This window comes from Henckelia pumila, chromosome 4 (assembly GCF_033568475.1).
Source record: "Henckelia pumila isolate YLH828 chromosome 4, ASM3356847v2, whole genome shotgun sequence".
Taxonomy (NCBI): Eukaryota; Viridiplantae; Streptophyta; class Magnoliopsida; order Lamiales; family Gesneriaceae; genus Henckelia; species Henckelia pumila.
Window position 1 is genome coordinate 6,595,709 of NC_133123.1, and position 26,792 is coordinate 6,622,500.

Genomic DNA, 26,792 nt, shown 5'->3' on the forward strand with positions numbered 1-26,792 from the left:
TACTTTGTAAAATCTTTCTATAGGTTTCTCACATATCCATTATAATATGCCCAATTTAATTATCGACATCAAATTTTCAATTGTAGCTCTCCACGTTTCCAAAACAAGATTCAATAATTAAATAAATTTACACAACTTATTTTTTTGTTTTGTTTTGTTTTTTTTCTTTCTTGCCAACTATGCATCAAATTGAATTGATTGATCACCACTAAAACATTCCTTCAAATAATATACAATAAGCTTAAAAACATAATATAAAAAAACTTGGGCATGCATGCTTATAAAGAAAAGAAGGATATATAAGAAAACAAATGAGTTTATAAGGTTAACGGCGTGAGAGGGGGAATCCAATTCCATGTCGCTTGGAAGGGAAAAGAACGAACAAGGCGCTACAAATCACTCCCACCGCCAACGGCAACGTCGTCAAGATTTCCTCCGCCTCCTCCGACGGCGTAGGATAGAAGCAACTCACCACATTCTTATCGAACATGGCCACCGCTCCGAACACCATAATGGACAATATGGCATGAATAAAGTCCCCGATACCCAACCGGTATTTTGCCGCCTCCTCCGGCGGAATCCCGGCTGATCCGTCCATTATCCAGAGCCCTCGGAAGGTGGCAACTCCGTACCTTACCTTTTTCAAACAAAAGAAACATATTTCATTTATCAACAGCCGTTAAAATTGCATTGCATGGATAATTGAAATTCTATGTTTCATCATTATTTTAAATTTTGTTTTATATATTAATTTTAAATAATTTTTGATTAATTTGTTATTAGCCCGGATAAGGGTAGCTCGATTCAAATTATTAAAAAAATTCATATGTGTAGATTGAAAATCCTGGCTCCGTTATTGGTCGTCGGGCCAAACAGTGTTAGATTGAAATGGGTTAATTAGTATATATATATATACCTTTCCCCTTTGATCTCTGAAACTGTCGGTAAAACAGAGAAGGAAGCAAGAGATGGCGCAGACGGCGAGAAGTGCGACGGTGGTGGTTTGGCTGAGGAATGATTTGCATTTGCCTTCGTGGGTGAAAACAGGCGACATGACCTGGAAAGCCATGACGGAGCCGGTGGGCAGCAGATTAGCCAGGTGGGCGGTGCCCTTGAAGGCTTTCCGGACGGCCTTTTGCGCCGGAGTTTTCTCCGGTTTCGATGGCTCCGCCGCTTGCTCCTCCAGGAGACGCGATTGAAGATCTTCTTCTGTTTTTGTTTCTTCTCCCATCGCTCTATTTGTAAGCCTTTTCTTTCTTTTAATGTAATGTAATTCAGAGCTTAAATTTCTATGTAACCAAGGTTTTGATATTGTTTCTCGAGATTTTTGTATGCATGAACACAATATATATATATATATATATATATATATATATATATATATATATACATATATGTAATTAAGGTTCTAAATTAGTTACAATTAAAGAGGAGTTTTGAATGGGTTTTAAAATATGTTTAATGGGGTTTATAAATGTTTGTTTGAAAGACTCTAAAATATGGAGTTTTTATTTTCTAGGGTTCTCGACTGTTTTGGTTTTCCCATGGCTTCTGGACCGTGAGTTATTAACTTCTAAATTTATCATTATTATATATTTATCGCTGTCAATTAAATTAAATTAAAATCTATAAATAGTGTTCGTAACAAGTGAATGAGATATTTACTATATATTTATTCACTTATATTAAATATATTATATCGACAAAATGTTATACTTATAAAAGAAGGTTATTTTGAAATTGCAAAACTATTTTAAATGTACTTTTAAAATAGTTTTTTGAATTAAATTATATTCGAAATAATTTTGTAATTTTAAAAATAATGTTTAATCGTGTGTGTAAATTAACTTCAGTATGTACATATAACATAACTTTTTTTTTTTTTTTTGAGAGGAACATATAACATAACTAATAACTTTTATTGTATTTAATTGAGAGATAAAGTTGGTACAAAAATGTGGAAGAGCATAATGTGTTTGTGTGCTTGAGAAAAATCAGATTTAGGTAAAAATAAGATTTAGGTAAAAACTATCTTAAATGTACTTTTAAAAGAAACATTAATTTAGAATTATAGCTTTAAATTAATGGTACCGTTAGATTTTTCAAAAATGGCCAGCCTTCTCAATTTCACCATTAAAACCATTGTTCTAAAAAACGAGATTAAACGGAATTAAACGTGAAACGTGTTGAAAACGCTAAGATTTAGGTAAAAACGAGAAAAAAACGGTCAACTCTAAGTTGACCGTATTAAACAAGATTAAACGTGTTTAATCGAGATTAAACGTGATTTTTTTTAAAAAAAAAAATTTATTATTTTTAGATAAATTAATCAATTTCAAAATTTCAAAATAAAACCATTTTCTTAAAAATCAAATAAATAAATCCGGTCATATATTTTTCAAAACTTTTTTCTTCAAAATTCTTGTTTTCTGGGTAATGTTTAAAATTTTTGATGCGGTCTAACTATAGATATTGCTAAAAAATATAGTTTTGATATTTTTTTGCTTTTAAAAATTTGAGAAATTGTGTGTTACTATTAAATTTATTATATATGTGTGTTATTTAGCCTATATATTGGTAATAGATAATTAACATTTTAATAAAAGCTTGAAACATTTTTTCACGTTTAAACTTGTATTAAACAAGTTTAAACTTGTGAAACTTGAAACTTGATCTCGACGTTTCACCGCGTTTCGCGTTTTTTAGAACCTTGATTAAAACTTTTTTAGTACTAACCAAGATATTTAGGAAAATAGTTATTTCAAAATGGTACGTTATACTTTTCGATTTCACAATTTTGGGCAAAATCTCGATTCAGTCCTAAATGTTTGGACACATTTTCGGTTCATTCCTAAATGTTTGGATGTTACCGATATCGTCCTAAATCTTTCTCAAAAGTTCCCGATTCAATCCTAAATGTTAATACGTTACCGGTTTGGTCTTAAATATTTTCCAAAAGTTTTTGGTTCAGTCCTAAATATTTTTAAATTGCCGATTTCGTGCCAAATATTTCTCAAAAGGTCCCGGTTTGATCATTTCATCTACTCGTGTGTTAAAACTAACATCGCGTAGTGTTATATCATTTATAATTGAGTTTTATATTATTTATTATATATTTAACATTAAACAAGTTGTAAATAAAATACAAATTTATTAGAGTTTTTATCCAAATTTAAATCAACTTTACACAATGTTCAAAATAAAAATATTAAATTCATGATACTACAAAATAAAAACTTAAATAAAATAAACGAAACTTGAGGAATTAAAATTTAATGATGTTATTTTATATTTTTATTAATTTTGTTATATTCTTATTTATGATGCTTGCACATTTAAGAAAAAATTTGAAGGTTGGAAAAAGATATATATCTTTTTAAAACTTTTTTTTATAATTTAAAAAATACTATTCGAAAAAAAATTTACTATTAAATAAAACTTAATTTCATATCATTACTTCAACGGTGGTCAAATACTTCATTATATTTTCTCAATTGTTAACCATAAGTATTCTTCTCTAGAAAAATTTGTTGAAAATTTCAAATATTTTGTGAAATAAGTAATACTAGTTATTTGCTAAAACATTTGTTTATTTGTTTGTGATTGATAATGTTTTTAACTATAAGATTGCACGGTTCAATTATTCTTTATTCTATAATTTTATTTTGCATAATTTATATTATATTTTCATTTGAAAGAAATTCTTTCTCATTTATTATTATTATTATTATTATTATTATTATTATTATTATTATTATTATTATTATTATTATTATTATTATTATTATTATTATTATTATTAGTTTCTATTTTATTTAACTTTGTCTTTTGTTTGTAAGTTTTTTTTATCATGCTTTGTTTGTAGATGGAAGTACCAAACCGATAACTTTTGAAAAATATTTAGGACGAAATTTGGAACATAAAACATTTAGGACTGAACCGACAACATTATTAGTTTTTATTTTATTTAACTTTGTCTTTTGTTTTTAAGTTTTTTTTATCACGCTTTGTTTGTAGATGGAAGTATCAAACCGAGAACTTTTGAAAAATATTTAGGACGAAATCTGGAACGTAAAACATTTAGTACTGAACCGGCAAATTTTTAAAACATTTGGGACCAAACCGGGAACATAAAAACATTTAGGACTGAACCGGGAATTTTTGAAAAACATTTCGAACTAAACCGGGAACATTAAAATATTTAGGACTGAACCGGAAATATGTCAAAACATTTAGGACTGAACCAGGATTTTGCCCCACAAAAATTTTTGAAAAATGTATATAAGTTATTAATGCCATTATGCTAGCTCTTTGATGCTATAATTTGGCTATAGATAATTTTTTATATATAGAATAATAGAGAAATGAGAGAAGAAATTGAACTAATATCTCATCTTTTAAAGCTACAAACTGTATAATTTCTACCAAGTGTATACAGTATACACCTATTTAGAAATGTAAAGTACTTATTCAAAAATAAAATAAAATTGTAAAGTACTAATGCATATACGTGCAATTACCAATAACGTAACGTACGAAACAGAATAAAAATTTATTTATTTGTTGACAGGAACAAAAAACTAAAACCAAATAAATTTTTATTTTTTGAGGATTAAAACCAAAGAAATTAAATGCAAGATTGATATTATATTAATGGGAAAAAAACGAATAATCAAGAATTAATTAAGTCCCACATTCACTTTGATGTTATTTTTCATATACATTATTTGATAAAAGTAATTAATTTTGTGATATTTTATTTTATAAAAACTCTTAATTCCAATTACCGTATGCTCACTAATTATTAATTACAATAAAAACTAAGTCATTAACTAAAAACGAGAAACCTGGCAAGTAATCGTCTCTTCGAATTCTTAAACACATTTAATATTTACACTCTTAATATTAATACACCATTTATTTAATAAAAGTCATTAGTCAGTTAATTTTTCATCACTCTCTTAAATTATATCGATGAAACCGATAAATCACTTTAGCATTCCTAGAAACAATAACGTCATATATAAATTTTATTCCATGTTTGATCAACAAATTTTACTCCCCCCATCTCATATATATTGTCCTCTTTGTATTTTCACACAGTTTAAGAAAAATGTATTTGGAAAGCAAATTTTATATAAACTTCCTATTTTATCTCTATTCAATGTATTAAAAAATGATTGCATAATTTTCAAGGTGTAGTTAATAGGGATATATTAGTAAAAAAATGTAAAATAATATTACTAAATATGGTTAGGGTTGGGTACGGTACGGTATACCGTACCAAACCATGGTACCGTATATCGTATCGTACCGGTATGAAGAATTTCATACTGATGCCATACCAAAAATTTCGGCATATCGAATTTTTGATATGGAGAATTTTTATACCGGATACCGTACCGGCAATAAAAAAAAATTCGGTATACCGAAATTTGTCGGTATACCGAAAAAAAACTCGGTATACCGAAAATTTTTTCGGTATACCGAGTTTTTTTCTGGTATACCGTGAAAATTTTTTTTTTAAAAAAATAATTCGGTATATCCGGTATACCGAGAAAAAAATTTTATATACCGATACCTATACCTGATACCGTACCGAAATTTTCGGTATACCGATTTTTCGGTATATTCGGTAAATTTTTCGGTACGATATGACGGTATTTTCGGCATTTTTGTTTTTTTTTCCATCCCTGTATATGATTATATATTTGAGACAAAAAATGTCATTTTGTTTTTTATATTTATCTTTTCGTGATTTTGATTCTGTATGGTATTAAACTCTAGTCTAATTTGTTTTCCTAATTATGTTTGTAATTTTAGACCATTTTTCAACGTGATGTTGACGAGACACTGAAACAACAACGCTCATGTAGATAGCTAGATCCATCGATTTTAATTTGATAAATAAATTTGACAACCTAGAAAAACAAAATTGCAAAGAAACAATTAGACATGCATGAGTATACATGACCAGGTTTTATTTTTTCCAACTATTAAATATAGTAACAAAACATTGAGGGGAACGAATTTTCAAACCTGATTTATTTTCATTTTTCCACGGTTATTTCTGTTGTTTTTAAAACAAAGAGTAAAATAAAACACTGTAATAAATTAATAAAATCATGATAAAAAGTTATAGAACGTTTATGAATTTACAAATAACTGAGTGTTTTTATTTTCTCTTAACATGAGAGCTAAGTTAGAGCATGTACAAGGATGTGAGGAAGTTGGTGTGGTCAAGTTGGTAACTTGATCGCATGATGATGTCAGCGTTGATAACTTCATTGCATGTTTCTACAGTGGTGTGGTGATGTTGTAGTGGTGCTGTTGAAATATTATTTTTTAATCTATTAAACAATGTTTTTAAAACATAATAAAAATACAATTAACAAATTAAAAATATACATAATTAAATTTAATAATTACATAATAAAAATGCACATAAATATAACAAATTAAAAAACATTTTTAAAAATACCGAAAAAAAAAATTTAAAATCACAAAATATTCCAAACTAAAAAGCACACAAGAAAAAAAGTACATCAATTAAAATTAAGCACAAAATATTCCAAACTAAAAAGCGCACAAGAAAAAAAGATACATCAATTAAAATTAAGCACAAAATATTCCAAACTAAAAAGCACATAAGAAAAAAAGATACATCAATTAAAATTAACACAAGTAAATAAAAGTGGACAAGTTCCACTATGCATCCCCATGTAAATTCCAAATATGTTCGATCAGGTTTTTTTGAAGATTGTGGTGCAATTCTCGGTTTCGAATACTGACATATCGTTCTAAAAAGGCGTTGAACTCTACAGTAGGATCTCTTGAAGGGACAACGTTTGGTGGCACATGTTCATCATCTCTAGTTGAAAAATCCTGATCTTCGAGTATATCCTCCCTTTCGTCCTCCACAATCATGTTATGTAGAATGATATATGTTTTCATTATATAATCTAGATCAATTGGATCCCACAAGCGAGATGAACCTCTCACTATATGCCAGCGTGCTTAGAGTACACCAAAAGCTCGCTCAACATCTTTTCTCCCCCCCTCTTGATATCGTGCAAAAATCCTATGTTTTTGCGAGAGGGGTCGAAGGATAGTTTTGACAAAGGCAGCCCAAGATGGATAAATACCGTCGGCGAGATAATATCCCATATTGTATTCATTCCCGTTCACCTCAAATTGAACTAGAGGGGCTTCTCCCTTTGCAAAATTTAAGAACAAGTTGGACCTCTCCAGTACGTTGATGTCGTTGTTGCATCCTGATACGCCGAAAAATGCATGCCATATCCATAAATCTTTTGATGCAACCGCTTGTAGTATGATTGAAGGTTTTTTTTGGTGTCCACTTTGATATTTTCCTGCCCAAGCTGCCGGACAATTTTTCCAAACCCAATGCATGCAATCAATGCTTCCAAGCATCCCGGGAAATCCTCTTCTAGCATTTTCAGCATTTAGCTGAGCAACGTCCTCAGATGTTGGTTGCCTCAAATATTTTTCAGAAAATATCTCATGCATCCCCCTCAAAATGTTTTCAAACACTCCAGCGCTGTCGATGCACCTATCCTCAAATATTCATCAACAACATCGCCTTCAACATCATATGCAAGCATCCGAACAACAGCCGTAACCTTTTGTAGTTATGACAACCCGAGTTTATCGGTTGCGTCCCTCCGTTGGACAAAGTAAGGCACATTGGTATGTAGAGCTTCCATAATTCTAAAAAACAAAGGTCTTCTAATACGAAATCGCCTTCGAAAATCATGCTCGCTGTAGACGGGACTGTCACCGAAGTAATCTTTAAATAATCTTCGAGCCCCGGCAACACGTTCTCGATTTTTTGATTTTCGTTTGTAGCCACGTACGCGACTTGACTCCCCCGATTGAAGCGTACAAACGTTCATTATTAATTTCTGGGTTATTGAACGCGGTGGAGAGATAAAGTCGTCCATCATCGGATCATGTGACATAATTTCATCATCCGATGATGAAGAACTCATGTATGCCATGAAAAATATTGAAGATTTAGTGTGTGAATATGTTTAAACAAAGTGGAGAATGTGTAAAATGAAATGAAAATGAGTATATTTATAAAAAATTTCATGGATTTTGAAAATTATGTCCGTTTGTACTTTTTCAAAATATTTTTAAAAAAATTCGATATTTTTAAAATTTTTTTTTGAATTATTAATAATTTTTATGAAAAAAATCATGCTGGAATTGATTTGGCCGTTGATCTTCAATGGCCAAATCATCCCAGTCCTTCTTTTTTTTTGTTTCATTTTTCTTTTTTTTTTTAATAAAAGGGCCAGATTTTTCTGGCCCTTTAATTTTTTTTTATAATTGGTGGGCCCCACGTTAAAAAAAGTTTTTTTTTTTTAAAAAAAAAACAATAATGGTGGGGCCCACATGAAAAAAAATTAAAATAAATAAAAATGGGAGGGCTTGACCGCGCGGAGCCTCTTCGCGCGGGGCCCATCACTTGATCGTATCCGCGTGCAATTTCCTCGCCTCTTGGAGGGGCGAGTGATGAGGGGGGCGACCCCAACTTGATCTCTCCCTTGGATATGCTCTTAAGCCGGCCGGTTACTACTTACTTAGATGAGAAGTATTTTTGAATAATATAAACATAAAAAAAAAATTAGAGTCAATAAATGATATATTGTGAAAACACACACAGTCGCCCACACAAACCTTTTTAAAAAACACAAAAATTCACTTGAGACCACGAGTAAATTTTATGTAATAGATCTTTGACTTAACTAAAATAATTTAAATTTATATTATTTTTATTTCAAAATTATTGCTTTATATTATATGCATGAACGAGGTCGATACATACATATGTATCTCTTAAGAGACCTATGCTTTGAAAAATTAGCTCTAAATCTAATTTCGTATATGATATATGTATGTATGTATGTATCATGTATGAAATGTATATGTTGAACACGTAGTATATAAACGATTTATGATCTCACATAATATATAGATCCCACTTATAAAATATAATATGCATTACAGTTCCAATAAATTGATCATTAGATGATCAGATCAGTCAATAATTTATTCAGATAATAATATTTTGTCAGTCAATTTTGGTCCTCCATTTTCATTTTTTTTTTTTAAAAAAAAAAAATCGCCGACGAGAAGTATTGCCAGTTGTAAAACGAAAAAACTCTAAGATAGATATTAAGTGGTCGTTGACTGCGACTCTGATACACAACTAACGCACTCCCCTCTATCATTACTTACTTTGAGTCGTTTTTGTCAAATGATTTAAATTTAGCTTTTCCTTTTCAAATTTAATAAATCAAATATTCACAAGGACAATTTTAATTGCATTCGACATGGAAGTCTTGGTTAAAATGAGACAAGTTAAAATTGATCGGATTATTTTTTGAGTTTTAATATCCAAACTCACAATTTAATTGATATTGTAACTATGGATTTTCTTGATGTAGAGGAATTTAATCTTTTTTGTTGTGTCCAAAATTCAAGAATTAAAAAAAATGATAAATTACAATTTTGATCATGTAAGTTTGTCATTTTACGATTTTGGTCATCTATGTTTTTAGATTTTAGTTTTAGTCCTATGTTTCGATTTTTGGTAATTTTAGTTCTTTTTGTTAGAAAACATTTACTTGACATCATACACGTCAGCTCCACATCAGCACCACATTGGTATCATATCAGCGCCACATCGGAAAAATTAATAAAATTGCCAAAACAAAATAGCTTACTAAAACTGAAATCTGAAAACATAGAGGGCTGAAATCGCAAAGTGACAAACATATATGATAAAAAAACAATTTTCCAAAAAATTGAAACCATTAGTTGATAAATTAAAATTAATTAACCGAACTGGGAGGAGGATTTTATACGAGTCTCACACAAAGATTATGCTTCATTTTTTCATTCCCAAAAAATTGATAAAAAATATTCAATAAATAAATTGTTGACATAAGATACGTGCATAAAACAACACTATAAGCTATGATCCTAATCCATTCACTCTCGCTAGTTAGTCCTAGATAGACTCTGCAAAGAAAATTAATTGTAATTTTATGTATATTGGGGGGCCAAAAAACCAAAGCATGCAGGAAGAGTTAATGCGCTTAATGATTTTTAAATATTATTTTCTTCTTGATCCTTCTCTTTTCATTTTGCTTTGACACAACGAAAAAAGTAATATCAAATCCCGCGCAATTTTTTGAAGTCAGTTTGGATATAAAAATTATAATTTTTTTAAAAAATACACTTAAATAAGTTCATATTTTAATGAAATATTATTATTATTAATTTTAAAATAAAACTAAAAGTAGTAGCCCAAAAACTAGAAATTATTGTTTTAAAACACTTTAAGTGCTTTTTTTTATAAAAAAAAATGTAAACAAAAAATACACATAACACATTTAAAAATATTTTTTTTTAAAAAAAATAAATTTTTGTAGTCTGTTGGCTTCTCCAACCGAACAAACTCTACTTTAAAATGTGCTTCCATGAAAAGAGAAAAGTTATACATGCTACACAACAAGTTACACAACAGACGCTAGTTAATCAGTGAAAAATAGTAAAAAAAAATTCCAATAAATATAGAAAAATTTGAACTATATAAATATATATATTTTTTGTACAATCAAAAAAGAAAAGAAATCTGAATAATTGAAATTTAAATAGAGAATCCTACTTATATAAACATGGTTCCAAAAAAGTTATACAGTGGTATTCCAAAAATCCAAGAGTCCAGATGAGAATGACCCATAAAGCCACCCAATCAAACACAAAAAGACCCCACACTTTTGAAAATCTTCACTCACATTTAACAACCCGCCAGCCGTTCGACTCCTTTTTTTTCCTTATTCCCCAGAAGAATTTTCACACTTCTTTTCCCGATATCTTCCCATTAAACTACAAAAAAAACCTCACGCTTTTCTTTCAGTTTTCTTCTTTTTTACTCCAGTCCAAACAACCCACTGATCCCCCCAACTCTCTACATCACCACACATTTATCCCGTTTCCTTACACTAGAAAATAAAAAGTAAGTCTCTTATAACACGATGATTTATATTCATGATTTATATTCGTGAAACAAATTGATCTGATTCATTCAAATAAAAGATCCGTTTCATAGAATTGAGAACAATTTTACTGAAAAATACATAAGTAATATTTTTTTTTTATAGTTGTGTTTCATACTTCCATCCAAAAGAATGACACTTGTTACCATCTCTTTCACCTTCAAATCTCCCATAAATTGAAGCCCACTAATCACTCCCCAATTCCCACTCACATCTTTCTTGATTCCCTTCTCTTTGCATGAGTATATTTTTTCTATCATCACACAAGTATAGTAGCCATGCAAGTGAAATTCTCAGTTCCCTTCCTCTTCTTCCATGCTCTAACTCTACTCCTCAATCTTTATGCCTTGAATCAAGAAGGATCACACCTCCTGCAGGCCAAGCTTTCCATCTCCGACCCGGCCGGATCCCTCTCCGCCTGGTCCGACCGGGATTCCACCCCGTGTAACTGGACCGGAGTCAAGTGCAACCACCACAACTCCGTCGTGTCGGTCGATCTCTCCGGTGCTTCTCTCTACGGTTCTTTCCCCGTATCCCTCTGCAACCTGCCTTCTCTCTCGTTTCTCTATCTCTCCAACAATTCCATCGGCTCTTCGCTTCCCCTCTCCATTTCCTCTTGCCTGAGTCTCACTTACCTCGACCTCTCCGAGAATATTCTTGTCGGTACCATTCCTTATACTCTATCTGACCTCCGGTTTCTCAGGTAAGTACACTATTTTTTGTTCATTGATTATCTTGCTAGTAGAAATTAACAGAAACTTCAATCAAGATTACTTTTTAAACATTCATTTTCAAACTTTAGTTGTATTGTAAAAAGGGTCAAGTTTTCTGCAGTTGGCTCTTTCCGTGGGCGGCGTGCGGCCTTCGGAATGGTCAAAATCAAGAAAGAGATTTCTGAATTGATTTGAATAATTTAGGAATTTGTTTGGTTAACTTTTTGAATGGGCATTCAGGACGGACTTCTGTTTTGTGGGGCAGCCATGTTTCTTTAAGGAGTTGTCGATCATTAAGTGTTCTTAACTACTGCTGGACCAACTTTTGCCGTCATCATTAATGAGGAAATCGAACTTTGATTTTTTTTTTTCAAACTTTTAGAAAAATTACGCATAGGATTTGGATTAATGGTTTTGGTCTTGAAATATCAGAGTTTTTCTAATTTTTTATTTTTTGTTACAGGTATCTAAATTTAGCGGCAAACAATTTTTCCGGCACGCTACCGGCCAACTTTGGGCACTTCAGGCAGCTTGAGACACTTATACTCTCTGAGAATCTGCTAAATGACACCATATCTGCTGCTCTTGGTAATATAACTAGCCTAAAAGTTCTCGTGCTGGCATATAATCCCTTTTCACCTGGTCTACTTCCTGGAGAATTAGGCAACTTGACGGATCTTGAGGAGCTTTGGCTCTCTGATTGTCACTTGGTTGGCTCGATTCCGGAGAGTTTCAGCAAGCTGCGTCGACTCAGGAATATTGACTTGTCCAATAATGCACTCGCGGGATCGCTACCAAGTTTTATTTTTGAGCTCAAGAGCCTTGTACAAATGGAGCTTTATAGCAACCTTTTTTATGGGAATCTGCCGGTGGGGTGGTCTAATTTGACTGACTTAAAAAGATTGGATGCTTCAATGAATAATTTTACTGGGATGATTCCTGCTGATCTGTGTGACTTACCTCTGGAGTCTTTGAACTTGTTCGAGAACAATCTCGAGGGTCTGATCCCTGTTAGCATTGCTAAGTCTCCAAATCTATATGAACTCAAATTGTTTGGAAACCGGATAACTGGTTCCTTGCCGAGTGAACTTGGCAAGAACACGGCTTTGCAAACTTTTGACGTGTCAAATAACAACCTGTCGGGCCCCATTCCGGAGTTTTTATGCAGTGGTGGTGCTTTAGAGCAGTTAGTTTTGATCAACAATGCATTCTCAGGGAATATTCCAGAGAGTCTTGGGAAATGCAAGAGTTTAAGCCGGATTCGAATGCGAAACAACCAGCTTTATGGTGAAATTCCGGCCGAGTTCTGGGGATTGCCTCGCGTGTATTTGCTAGAACTCTACGGCAATGCTTTTTCGGGAAGTATTTCACAAACTATATATGGTGCAAAAAATTTATCAACCCTTTCGATATCCAAGAACAGATTTTCTGGGAGCATACCTAACGAAGTTGGGTTGTTGGAGAATTTGGTCGAGTTTTCAGCAAGTGATAATCATTTTACTGGGGAAATCCCTGGTTCCATAGTGAACTTAGGGCAACTTTGGAGGCTTGATCTCAGTAACAATGAACTGACTGGTGGAATTCCAAAGGGAATTGAATCCATGAAAGGACTGAATGAGCTTAATTTGGCTAGCAATCGATTATCTGGTTATATCCCTGATGAACTTGGGAACCTGCTATCGCTTAATTATCTTGATCTTTCACAGAATAACTTTATTGGGCCGGTTCCAATGTCACTCCAGAATCTGAAGGTCAACATGCTAAATTTATCATACAATCAGCTCTCAGGTGATATACCTCCTCTTTTCGATAAGGCGATGTACAGGGACAGCTTTCTTGGTAATCCAGGTCTGTGTATAGATAATGCCAGTTATTGCAAACCCACAAACGGGAACAGAAACCAAGTATATTCGTGGATGCTAAGGTTTATTTATGCAACTGCTGTAGTTGTTTTCCTTTTTGGGGTCGTTTGGTTTGGGCTGAAGTACAAGAGCATCAAGGAAATGCAAAGAGGGGCCACCATAACAAAATGGACATCTTTCCATAAGCTATGCTTCAGTGAATTCGAAATAAACGATTGTCTTAAAGAGGACAACGTGATTGGATTGGGTGCCTCTGGAAAAGTGTACAAAGTTATTCTTCGAAACGGAGAGACGGTCGCCGTTAAGAAGCTGTGGGGTCGACAAAACAAGGATGGATCTGGTTTTGGTTTTGTCAGTTCTGATAAAGGAGAATTCGAAGCTGAAGTTGAGACGCTTGGGCAAATCAGGCACAAGAATATAGTCAGACTATGGTGTTGTTGCAACGCTGCTAATTGCAAGCTTCTTGTCTATGAATATCTCCCTAATGGGAGCTTAGGAGATTTGCTGCATGGTAATAATAAGCATAGATTGTTGGATTGGCCAACGAGGTTCAAGATTGCCTTGGATTCTGCTGAAGGGCTTTCGTATTTGCACCATGATTGTGTTCCTCCAATCGTTCACAGGGACGTAAAATCCAACAATATACTGCTGGGTGAAGATTTCGGAGCAAAGATTTCGGATTTTGGAGTTGCCAAGTTTGTTAAAGCTGTTAACAGGGGAGTCCAGTCCATGTCCGTCATTGCCGGTTCCTGTGGCTATATTGCACCAGGTATTGACATCATTTACGGTCTTTCATTAAGCTTTCATCTTAGGGCCATTGTTCTGTCCTAGCTAACATATAATACCCGTTGCAGAATATGCTTACACTCTTCATGTGAATGAAAAGAGTGACATATACAGCTTTGGTATAGTCATACTTGAGCTGGTTACAGGAAGACGTCCCGTTGATCGAGAATTCGGGGAGAAAGATTTACCAACATGGATTTGTGCTCTATTGGAACAGAAAGGAGTCGAACACGTGCTCGATCCAAATCTTGATTCAATATTCAAAGAACACATTTGTAAGGTACTTGACATCGGGCTACTCTGTATCAGTTCCCTCCCGAATAACCGACCTTCTATGCGCAGAGTGGTGAATATGCTGCAAGAATCGGGCGTTTGTATGCCCAACATTGCAGAAAGAGATACTAAGATGTCCCCTTCGTTTCGTGAAGAGGAATCTGAGGAAGGAAGTTTGATGTGAATATATTAATGTACTCTTTCCAATTAGGAATCTGATTTCTTTCAGAAGTGGTTGTAGTAAATCTGATTAACGTTACATTCACATAGATCGGAAGAATCGACCACTGTATGCAGGGCATGGTAATTTAGTCGAGTATATATGGAAGATTAGATATTTTTGCACATGTTTGAACATATATTTTGATCGGAACCGTGGATATCACATCTGTTTCCATTTTATGACTTGAAAATTAAAAAATTGCAGGCAAAGTGTAAAGTCACAAGCTTGGTAGCCTATGACTTGGTGTTTTTAGGGGTCAATTTTAACAACCACCGACCCTCATTGCCCATTGGTGAAATGGGGGCCTCATCTTTTCCAATATTTAATGAATGTAGGTGTTCCAATGTCACACGGGAGTCTATGCCCTAAAGTATGCTTTACAACTACAGGTCGTCGGGTGCAAGTAGAAAGTGACTCATCTAAATTTCGTGGCTTTAATCAGAACATATATACAAGATTTATCTCAAATTTCATACATTATAATTTTAGATTAGCAAGGCTCTCGTCTTACAATTACTGGGTTTCCAATGTTACAAGAAATCTTCACTCAATTTACACAGAATTTTGTCTTATGGAGGATATAACACAACCATCACCCTCGTGGGTGCTCCTAACTTATTACTCACTGCATTTTTACTTCTGGAACTTTATTCAGGAATTTCCTCAGCTTAGTAGTCATCAATATGTATCTATACAGCTATCGATTTCGTACCATAACATACCATTTCAGAATTAAATCTTAAAAATACACTACAGGAAGCTGCAGCGGGGATTGAGTCTACAACATATGACAAAAACTACATGATCAAGTCACCCAGATATACAGATACCAAGTTAGATATCACTCAGATCAGATGCGTGAAACCATGACACGAAAACCTTAGAATTGGCCCTTTTAAATGGTAGGAAACTTTTCCAGTCAGTTTCCCCTACAATGAACAATAAAGACAATACAGAAAAAAGAACAAAATTCCCAATCTGTTGTAGGAAACAGCTAAAGACTTCGGCTTTACACATATTTTGATAAGTAACAAGGATCATCGATACAAAGGCAATTTTATATCAAGATGAAGTGATTTCTATCTGATTTGTTTATATGTATGAAGTATATAATTCACTAGCTTTTCATCATCGATTTCAAACCAAACATTTCAATCCTAAGAAGGTGAGAATTTGTGCATTAATAAATAACAATATCTCACTGAATTTCGAGAATCAGATCAAGAATCCAACTCCTCCATTTTCTTCTTTTTCTTCTTCCTGAAAACATAAACGTCAGTCTCCTCGTACGCGTACTCTGGATGCAAATGCTCGTGAGGAATTTTCTCCACCTCAAACACCTCCGCACACATTTCCCAGAACAGCTTATGCGCTTCGGGAGACCTCAACTGATACCCCAGCAATACAACGCCGTTTTCCGACAGCAAACCCTCCATAGCCTGGATCAACGGACCCACGGTCTTCTCGATGTAAACCACATCCGTCGCGATCACGAAATCAAACGGCGGCTTCAACATCTTCATCTGCTCCTCGTTCTCCCAATATAGCTGCGCTGTCTTCAGGTTTTTCTTCAGCACCGGCTTGTTGCGCTTCAGGTTGTGCTTCAACGCCGGCATGACCGGAGCGATGTCAGTCAGAACAATGTCGTGCAGGCCGAGCAAGTACAGGCCCATGGCTGCGACGCCGCATCCAGTGCCTAGCTCGACCCCGCGCTTGCCCGTGAAGTTTAAAAGGGAAGCGTAAGGGTTAGGATTGGCGTCGCCGGCGGGACACGACAACCAGCGCTCTGCAAATTTGACGAGGACCAAAGAGCAGGGCCAGACGGAGGTGCCGACGTGCATCGATCCGTTGTCTTGCTGGAAAGAGAGGCGCGTGTCATTCACGGACAGCTCGATCTCCGGCGAGTCGGTAAATTTCATTCTGTGCAGTGTCTCCCGGGAGTTACAGCCGACACTAGGATTTCTACGGGGAGGGATTTCTATTGGGCTTATGACGCGCCGATGAACTTTCAATTGGAAATATTAGGATCCGGTCCAAGCCCATCACATAATTTTGAAACTAGTTAACTTTACCATTGGAATATATTTTGGATCCGGTCCAAGCCCATCACTAAATTTTGAAACTAGTGAACTTTCCCATTGGAATATATTTTGGATCCGGTCCAAGCCCATCACATAATTTTGAAACTAATGAACTTTCAATTGGAATATTTGGATCCGGTCCAAGCCCATCACATAAATTTAAAACTAATGACTGGCATTTCTTTATTCATCAAAGTTTAAATTATGTGTCTATATATATATATATAATTTTGATTCCCTGCAAGAAACGTCTAGTCAATTTTTTTAACAAGTACTCCTGAAGTTTTTTTAAAAATTTAAATTTCTCATTTTCAATAAATTTTAGATTTTTTTTACATAAATTGAATTATCGAGAAAATCAAAGAGATAGGGGGTTAAAATAAGGGTATGTTGGGGATTCTAAAATTACACAATACATTGTTTGTCTTTATTATGACTTAAGTAATATACAAGGGAAAACTGCAAATTTGGTCTAATATGTTTGTCACTTTGCGATTTTGGTCTTCTTTGTTTTCATATTTCAGTTTTAGTCCTGCATGTTTCGATTTTTGGCAATTTCGGTCATTTTTATTCAAAAATGCTTACGTGGCACTGTACACGTCAGCTCCACATCAGCACTGAATTGGCGCTACGTCAGCGGCACGTCGGAAAAATGACTAAAATTGCCAAAAAAATAAAGATAGTGGTTTAAAACTAAAATCTGAAAATATAAAGGACTGAAATCGAAAAGTGACAAACATACAGGACCAAAAAAACAATTTTCTCTATATATAATATAGATCCCAAAGGTAACAAAATTAAATAGAAAAAGGGGGAAAACATTGTCAAAACAGAAGTTTGGACATGTATTTTAAAAACGTTTTTAGTGTTTTATAAGTGAAAAAAATTTAAAGTATGCGTTTGGATAAAATTTTTGTAAAATATTATTGAAAAATATTTTTTAAAAAGTGTTTTTCAAGTATTGTTTTGAAAGAACACTTGAGAAGTGTTTTTAGATGCTTTTAGAATGGAACTATGGAAGGCGAAGAACAACATTACTTTCGAAATGTTAAAATGTTTTTTTAGAATAATTTTTCAAACACATATTTATTCTTAAAACAAATTTTAAAATATTAATTTATAAAATTGTTTTAAAAAACACTTTCATAAAAACAATATGTCTAAAGAGAACCTTATTCTATATTTTCCGTTGAATATTACATTAAACAAATTTCACTTACCAAGAACCACATGTAGGAAGTTTGAAAATAAATGAAGAAATTAGCTGAAATTTGAGTAAATATCTGTCGTCTCGATCTAATATTTGGCCAAGAACTCAATCTCCTTTAAAGGGATATTACTAATTGTTATAGTAACCTCAATTAATTGTTCTTGTATTTGAACTCACTCTCAAAGAAGACATATATTCAAGTATTCAATACCAACCAAGTTAAATATCGAGAATTCTTAAATTAATACAAGCAGCACAACATTTATATGTAACTTGGCTTCTTCGATATTGTTGTCTGTGTGGGCAATGCTTTGAACCATTCACCTGCTGCCTGCCACGTACGTAGGTTTAATGTTTTTCTTTTTCCAAGCAAAATCTAGTGACCTAGCACATAAATGACATCAGGTGTGAATGATTAAGGGTATTGCATGCCCACACAATTAGCAGCATCTACAAAACGGTTCAATCTATGCTGGCAGACGGCATCAACGGCCCGGATGATCCGGGCCATTGCTACCCCACTCGGGCACTGCTCGGGTGGGTAGCATAGATTGCTTCCTACAAAACCATGTTACTCTTGCAAAATTTATTATTAAAAAAACAAGGAAATGGGACAACACCTGATATGAAGATGTAGAATGATCAAAATATGCATGAATTAAGCAAGCCCTAGCTAGACCAGAATTAGGCTTTGCTAGCTACTTGAGTTTGAGATCAGATAACAACATTGCAATAATGGAGTCCAAAAGGCCTCCTTCCTTTTCCCCCACTATAGATGCCCACTTTTAACCAAAAATAAAATAGAGTGACCATTCTCAAAGGGAACATCCTTCATGGGTTCAATAGAATATGCATGGATCTACTCTTGCTCAACCACCTTTACAACTTTTTTTTTTATTTTTTCAATTTCTATTAATTCTTTTGGCATCTTTTAATAGCTTTCATTCACCACTCAATGCCACCTTTTCCTCTGCAAAGTTTGCAAATACTAAATTCCTCCCCTTTTCTTTAATCCAACACATTCTCTCTCAGCATCAAAAGTAGTACGTTACTTTATTTTTCCATCTCTGATCAATATCTCAACCTTCAAGTTGTTTGTGGTCGAAATTCGGTCCCCCGCCCTGATGCCGTCCTGTCATTAATCGCACTGTCTCAAGAATCATGTCCATCCGTTGATCGATGGTGGTTGACAGAGAGATTGCATCCCAACTCCAAGAAAATCCCTTGTTTCTCCCACTGAAATCTCCTCATTCGTCGCGCGGTGGCGCTTCGAGGGGTACATTTGCGGCTGTTTCAAGGCAGAAAGGCCATTCTCCTCAGCACTCACAAGCTCACTACTTACTGAACTTGCGCCACACACTTGACCGAAGCTGTTTTCTTGAAGTGTAATAATACTGTCATTGGATTTGAACCCAAATTTTCCTAGGATGGAAGGATCCGTTGTAGTGGCCCCTATTTGAGCAGCTTTCTGCAGTAAAGCTGTAGCAGACATGGTCGCAGATGATGGCTGGTGACTTATAATTTGGTGTTGAGTACTAAACAAAGATTGAACACTAACATCTTTAATGCCGGCGCTTGTACTTAAAGGGAGGGAGTGATCATTAATATTGGTTAAGTCTTGAGTTCCATTAATATTTGATGAAGTAACCTTGCTCCCGAAATCCCAATTCAAATGGTTAAAACTAGATATATGTGGAGGATTCGAGCACGGAATATTGGTGATGAGTGAATCATGGGTGCTGAAATTGTTGATGGTTCCTAAACTCACATGGTTGATCATTCCCAAAGGATGCATATTTTCTTCAAGAATTTTGGGTGTGTAAGGTTGAGATTGGCCTGGATTTTGAGCCATGTTGTTCCAAAGAGACAAGCCTCGTGATCTTATAATCGGGGTATTGGTATCGTTGCTCGAGATTGGCTTGAAAATTGGAGGGAAATTCTGTCCCATGCATGGCGTTGGACCTAGCGATGAAGCGCCGATAAATTGGTAGTTCATATTTGGAGGTGCATGGGTCATGTTCATGTGAGAGGAGGCTGTAATTCTTGCTGTTTCTTCTGCTAAGGCATCACAAAATGCCCTATGAGTTATGAAGCTATCTCTCCTACACAAAACACAAAAATTAGACAAGAATTAATTAACTCTATGTTACGTTAGCTAGTAATATATATATATATATATGTATAATCAACTCGACGTAACAAACAATAAACTTAGATGTAAAAATGTGATTAATTAATGTAACCAATGAAAATATATATGAAGCATGATACATGCAGCAAACAAAAAGAAATTAAAATCAAGAAGCTGTGCATGAAATGCATATATATACCTAGAAAAAATAGCCCCACAATCACATTTGTATTCCCTAGTGCCACAAGTTTTGGAGTGAGCCTTCCAATCGGACTGAACGGCGTAACGTTTTTCGCACTTTTCGCACTTCCATTTCTTCTCACCATGCTTCCTGCAGAAGTGCTTCTTGATGCCTGTCAAATCTCCAAGAGCCCTCGAGGGATGATGGTGGACGCACGTCTTTTCGGGGCAAACGTACACTCGCTTTCTCACACCTTCTTTGCTGCTCCTTTGCTTCAGCTTCCATGGAAGATTATGCCCTCTTCTGTGAAGTTGCAGATTTTGATCCCTCTGAAATCCTTTCCCACATATTTCACACAAGAATCTGTTGGTGGCCATCAGTGTCTTTGGTGATAAAGCTATCACTTCAGCTTCAGGATCTGTAAATAATTCAAACATATCATTCATTCTTGAATATATATATATATATGGTAGTATTTGGAAGAGCTTGTAGGAAGCACTTATCAGCAGCTTCTTGTTAACAAAATTTCACAAAACTATGAAAAACTGAGAAATGTTTCCTAAAAGCTTTCTCAAATACTCTCTGTATATGTCTATATAGTTGAGGAAGATGCATGATGATTATCAAGAAAACAAGCTGATGAATATATAAATGGAAATATAACCTGGAGTTCCTGGAAGACTTCTCTTCTTCTTAGCTGAAGGAGGATTAGTGGATCCATGGATTTGATTTTGAGTGAAAATTTCATCATCTGCCATCTTGTTTTTGAGGAGTGATCCAATCTTAATGATGAGTTTTTTTTTTTTTTTTTCCTTTCCCTTGAGAAAAGAGATAAAAGATAGCTTTATAGTTGACTACTGATGCAGCTAGCTAGCGGAATTTGGAATAAGTTTCTCTCCTCTTAATTTCTCTGTCGATCTTTTGAGGATTTTCTTATGTTTAGGAGGTAAGCTAGAGTACAACCTTGGGGATATATGCAATTAGCGACTTATCATTAAGATTCAATTATTATTAATTACGTTTATTTATGCATCTCTTTCTCTCTCCCTCGTGTGTTACAGTGTTTTTAACTGCTTCTTGTCGGAATAGAATAACTTAAAATTATTTCCCCTATATATATATATATGTTGATGTAGGGTTATATAGGCTATGACTTAGGTTGTAATTTGAAATATATATATATTATATATAGTATGCTAGTTAAACTTTAAAAATTTTTATCGGTAAATCAAAAAATTGAATTAATATGGTAAACGTTGGATTTTTATTATTTATTTATTTTAGAAAAAAAAAAAAGGAACAAAAAGATGGTCCGATGGATTGATTAGTAGGAGATAGAGGCAGAAACTCAAAGTTCTAGAGAAAGTAAGACTCAAAATGCTTTCGTGCGAGATTGGAATGATTACCACATAATTGTTTTCCTTTTTCTTCACTTTGTCATATTATTAATTATTATTAATGTACTATAACTTTTATCCCAATTAATTACCAATATATATAGAGAGAGAGAGAGAGACCGGCCCCACAACTTGTTTTTGCTCCATGAAGAGTGAAGACGACATTTGATAGAGAGAGAGAGATGAAATTCATTTTCTTTTTTACTTTTGACTGTGAATTCATATTCTTGAATTTGAAGTAGTTACCACTAATTTATTTTAGCTTGCGATACGATAAAGTTTTTAACTTTAAATTAAAGTTGATCAACTAGTTGGATTATCAAAAGGTAATGGATTAGGGTGCATGGATTTAATTAATTAATTTTTCACGAGTTTTTTAAGTACAATATTGTAATTCTTGATCACGACTTCACAAATAAATTTCAGAATTTTTAATTAAACCCCTATAAAAATATTCAGATCCAGTGGATTGAGGGGATCAATCTAATCGATTCACCTCTATTTTAATGAAACGTCACAATTTCAAAATATTCTTTAAAAAAATCGAAATTTCAAATAAATAAATAATATTTATACGAAAAGGTAATTTCACCACATTCAGGTAGTACATCATCTTCGTAATTAATTAATTTCCCAGCTGTAAGTCTCGGTTACGCATTTATTCCATGAATTTATATATAATCGTCCGATCATCTAGAAATATTCGAGTTGATGAAGTAAGTGGCGCTTGACATGTGATCAGAAGTTTGTTTTTACTTACCAACATCTTATCGAATGAGCAGCTTTTCACATAGCTAGTTTGTAGATTATTGCATGCTCGTTGCCACTTTTTTATTAAAAAATAAAAAATCTTGCTAACCATATTATTTAATTAGTAAAAATTGCGTGCATGTGGAGAGATATTATTCATATCCATGCACGTGCCACACTGTGAAACAAACAAGTAAATCCAAAGGAAACGACAACAAAATTAGCATTAAAAGGGAATAATCGTCCTAATCTCATAAGATGTTTACTTCAATTTCGATCATTTTTTTTTACTGAAAACTTTAAATTAAATTATAAAAGTTAACTCGAATTACGTACTATTTCTTTAAATCAATTATATATTCTAAAGGGACATTAATAAGAACTATCTTCAAGGCAAGTGTAAAATAGAAAAGAATTCCAAATAGTCTAAAATTTCGAAACCACGATTATTTAAAAATCATAAATGAAATTGAAATATTTTTATTTAAAAAAAATATTAGGCCTATATATAATATACACAGTCTAATATTGCATATGTGTGATGCACCAATAGGTCGATCGTTCAATGTTGGATTGGGAAATATCTGTAAAATTTATATCAGATATGTGTAAAATGTGTGTAATTTTAACAATTGAGTTTATATATATAAAAGAAATCCCAGTCGGTAGATGATAGGATATATGAAATTGATGGGTTGATTGATTTTTGGTTGATTCTTTTATGCTTTTCAAAAAGTCATTTTAAAGCAATCTTTTTCTTTAGGGAAATGTATTGGAATTCAACTTCTGACTTTTCTTCTTCCACATGCATATACACATCTTGTGGATCTAATGGAACTCAAGTGCTTCCAAGTTTTTAATCACATTAGCTTGACAATGAAATGTTCATCAATTAGCTCAAAAAAATCCAAATATAATCATAGTTAACAAATTATATTCTACAAAAACAATATATACTTTGTTTATCCCAAATATATAGACAACACAAATTAAAAAAATTATAGGAAAAAACAAATGTTACAAACAAACTTCAATTTTTTTTTTATCTCTAATTAATTCATTTTAAAAATAGTAGTATGTTTTCCAAAACTTAGTTAATATGAATATACTAATAAGAAAAACAAGTAGAAAAAAGTTATCATAAATATAAAAAAATGAATTATATATTTGGTCCGACCCGAAATATTTAATTTCCTCGAATTTTTTACGCGAACTTTTATTTTTGGGCCCTATTCAAAAAATTTTGAATCGACAATCTGATGAAAGATGGTCGTGCATGGTGTTACCTAGTTGTCATTTACAATTTTTTAATACTAAAACGACACAATTAATTAGGTTACAGAAATTAATTAGTTAATTAATATAAGCAACTGGGAAATGCAGTGAATTTTTTGAAGTGGGAGTGGTCGTCTCCTTGTGGGCTGACCTTTCTTGATGACAATTAATCATAATCTAATGATGTTTGTGCTTTTTGTGTTTATTTATAATTTAAGCTTTGGAGTTTAGTTGTTGAACTTTGGTGACCCAAGAATATTCTTGCTCCCAAAGGCTTCAACTTTCAAGGTCCAGCTCTTCTTTCCCATGTATTAATATTCTTGAATCACGGTGATCTACAAGATCTCTCCCTTATAATATTCTTTATAATAATGTTATAATTTTTGCTAAAGTTTGTGTGCTTATATATATTTATTATTATGATCAATATTTGTGCATGTTAGGAGTACTTACCTTAGAAATATATATGTTCATGACAATGAAACAAAACCTAGTTTATCGATCACTTATATTTCATTTGACATGAATATATCAAGTTTGAGACGAAATTTCGAGTATGAAACCTACTTTCAAAATATCTGAACATAATCATAGACGAATTTGATAAGAGTTAAATAATAACAAAAATAATAAAAAGAAAGGGTTCATATATCAAGACCCATGCACCCACCAATATGGGTAATCATAAAATATAGTATAGTAATTAGGAGTTGTGAAAATATTCAAATGAGTGTATTTTTAGGGAAAAGTAAATAGTTGTCACTTAGGGTATGTTTGTTTTCTTTGGTTGTCTTTTGCCCAGCTGATCCCATGTAATAGGAAATATTTTTTTCCCCCTAATTTCAAAAACTGATCAACTTTTGTCTTCAGCCTTGTATTCAACTGTTTTGGACCCTTTTGTTTCATATTTCAATTTTTTTTTTTTTTTTGAGCAAATCATATTTCATTTCACTTTTTAATTTTTTTTAATATACGGCCTATTTACTGGATATGCTTATCATCATGCTTCCCGAGAATTTGGAACGGAAACAATTTATATATATATATATAGTCATGATCCACTGCACACCAATGTTGTGCAGGGATTTTGTGTGCACCGCAGGATGTTCGCGCGAACATCTAAAAAAAAAATCAGATGTTCGCGAGAACATCTCAGATGTTCACGCGAACATCACAGGGTGCACACAAAATCCCTGCACACTGGTGTGCAGGGGAACAAGATTATATATATATATATATATAAATTATGATTCACGCACGCAAAAATTCGCGTGTATAAATAGTTTATATTATATTATATCTAAAAATAATGAAAATATTTTATATTTTTAAATTGAAAAATAAAATTAAAATATGACAGTTATAAGTTGTAAGAGACATTTTTGTCAATCCACTAATTTGACCAAGGTGGTTATTCTAAAGGGTTCATCCATTATTATATTGTAAAAATGTGTGTGTATGTGTATATGTGTGTATGTATGTCTGTCGGTGTATGTATGTATGTTTTTTTTGGAATAAATTAAAGTATATATGTTTTTATTACGTATTTTGGGTAAATACAACATGCATTGATGAATGATGATGATGTGCATTTATATATATATATATATATATATATATATATATATATATATATATATATAATTTTGATCATCTGTATTCTAGTGGTACAGGGTTTTTCGTGTGCGACCACTAAAATCCGATTTAGTGTTTTTTTTTTTTACATTAAAACATGGTACCGGATTTTAGTAGTCGCACACGAAAAAACCTACACCCTAGGACGCAGATGATCAAAATTTATATATATATATATATCGATCGACTTATGATATCAATTCATTTGAAGATTTTTTTAAATTCAGCTGACAATATAAGGGATCCACGATCATCAATTGATTGATCTATATATAAAATCATTTTTTGATATCAATTCATTCGAAAAGTACTATTCAAATATTTCAGTTGATAATATAAAGGATCGACGATCATCAATTGATCATTATCATATATATATATATAGAGTTTTGATCACATGGGCAACCACCATGAGCAACCACGTGAGCAACAACTTACGTGACAATCACTCATTGAATGTCCAAGATGCCACGTTAGTTGTTGCTCACGTAATTGCTCATGGTGGTTCACATGTATATATTTATAGAGAGAGCAATATGTACGTTGCGTACACTTATAAAGGATCCAAATCCACTTTTTTACGGATAAATTTATATGGATAATGCTATGTATACATAAAGTTTTATATATAGAGGGTTACACACCATATAAATTAGGAAAGTATATCAAAATTCTTTTAAAATAACTTTATTTTCAATTGTTTGTCTTGCTCAAAAATACTCTTAACGAAAATATTATTATTTTTTATTTTATTATTTATTGTGCAGTTTTAGAGATGTCAAAATTGAACCCGACCCGAGTTGACCAAAAAATTATCGGATTAATGTTGAGGTTTTGGGGTTCGGGTTGGACCCGAAATATTTGATTTTTTTTATTTTTAACAAAATAATTAAATACACATAATAATAATCAATATATTTTTATTTAAATACATAATAACAAAATTTCACTTATATAGTTTTATATAATTTAAATTTGAATGTTTAATTGTATGGAATTTAAAATATACTTACTTTACAAAATAAAAATTATTTTTAAAAATCAATGTACAAAATAATTATTACATGTTGAAAATCTATGATACAATATACAATAATTTTTTTTTTCAATCATACAATATATAAAATATAGTAAATATTTCTTAATTAATCTATAAATAAGTACAAAAACTTTTATTAAAAA

At 32.8% G+C, this 26,792-nt stretch overlaps 4 protein-coding genes across 4 annotated transcripts; 1 reads left to right on the forward strand and 3 right to left on the reverse strand.

Moving 5' to 3' along the window:
- Positions 1-325: 325 nt before the first annotated feature.
- Positions 326-1,231, reverse strand: LOC140860416 (protein DMP7). The gene is made up of 2 exons (XM_073263433.1): positions 917-1,231; positions 326-637 (listed from the first exon to the last, which is right to left on the reverse strand). The coding sequence occupies exons 1-2, from the start codon at positions 1,229-1,231 to the stop codon at positions 326-328; spliced, it is 627 nt and encodes a 208-aa protein (XP_073119534.1).
- A 9,781-nt stretch (positions 1,232-11,012) lies between these two features.
- Positions 11,013-15,153, forward strand: LOC140861068 (uncharacterized). Its single transcript, XM_073264072.1, has 3 exons — positions 11,013-11,796; positions 12,270-14,437; positions 14,523-15,153. Exons 1-3 carry the CDS (start codon positions 11,372-11,374, stop codon positions 14,909-14,911), a joined length of 2,982 nt encoding a protein of 993 aa, XP_073120173.1. The 5' UTR covers positions 11,013-11,371; the 3' UTR covers positions 14,912-15,153.
- A 659-nt stretch (positions 15,154-15,812) lies between these two features.
- LOC140866856 (uncharacterized) lies at positions 15,813-16,942 on the reverse strand. Its single transcript, XM_073271914.1, has one exon. The coding sequence runs from the start codon at positions 16,867-16,869 to the stop codon at positions 16,171-16,173; it is 699 nt and encodes a 232-aa protein (XP_073128015.1). The 5' UTR covers positions 16,870-16,942; the 3' UTR covers positions 15,813-16,170.
- A 1,865-nt stretch (positions 16,943-18,807) lies between these two features.
- Positions 18,808-21,431, reverse strand: LOC140865498 (zinc finger protein MAGPIE-like). Its single transcript, XM_073270160.1, has 3 exons — positions 21,218-21,431; positions 20,572-20,971; positions 18,808-20,343 (listed from the first exon to the last, which is right to left on the reverse strand). The coding sequence occupies exons 1-3, from the start codon at positions 21,309-21,311 to the stop codon at positions 19,401-19,403; spliced, it is 1,437 nt and encodes a 478-aa protein (XP_073126261.1). The 5' UTR covers positions 21,312-21,431; the 3' UTR covers positions 18,808-19,400.
- Positions 21,432-26,792: the final 5,361 nt, after the last annotated feature.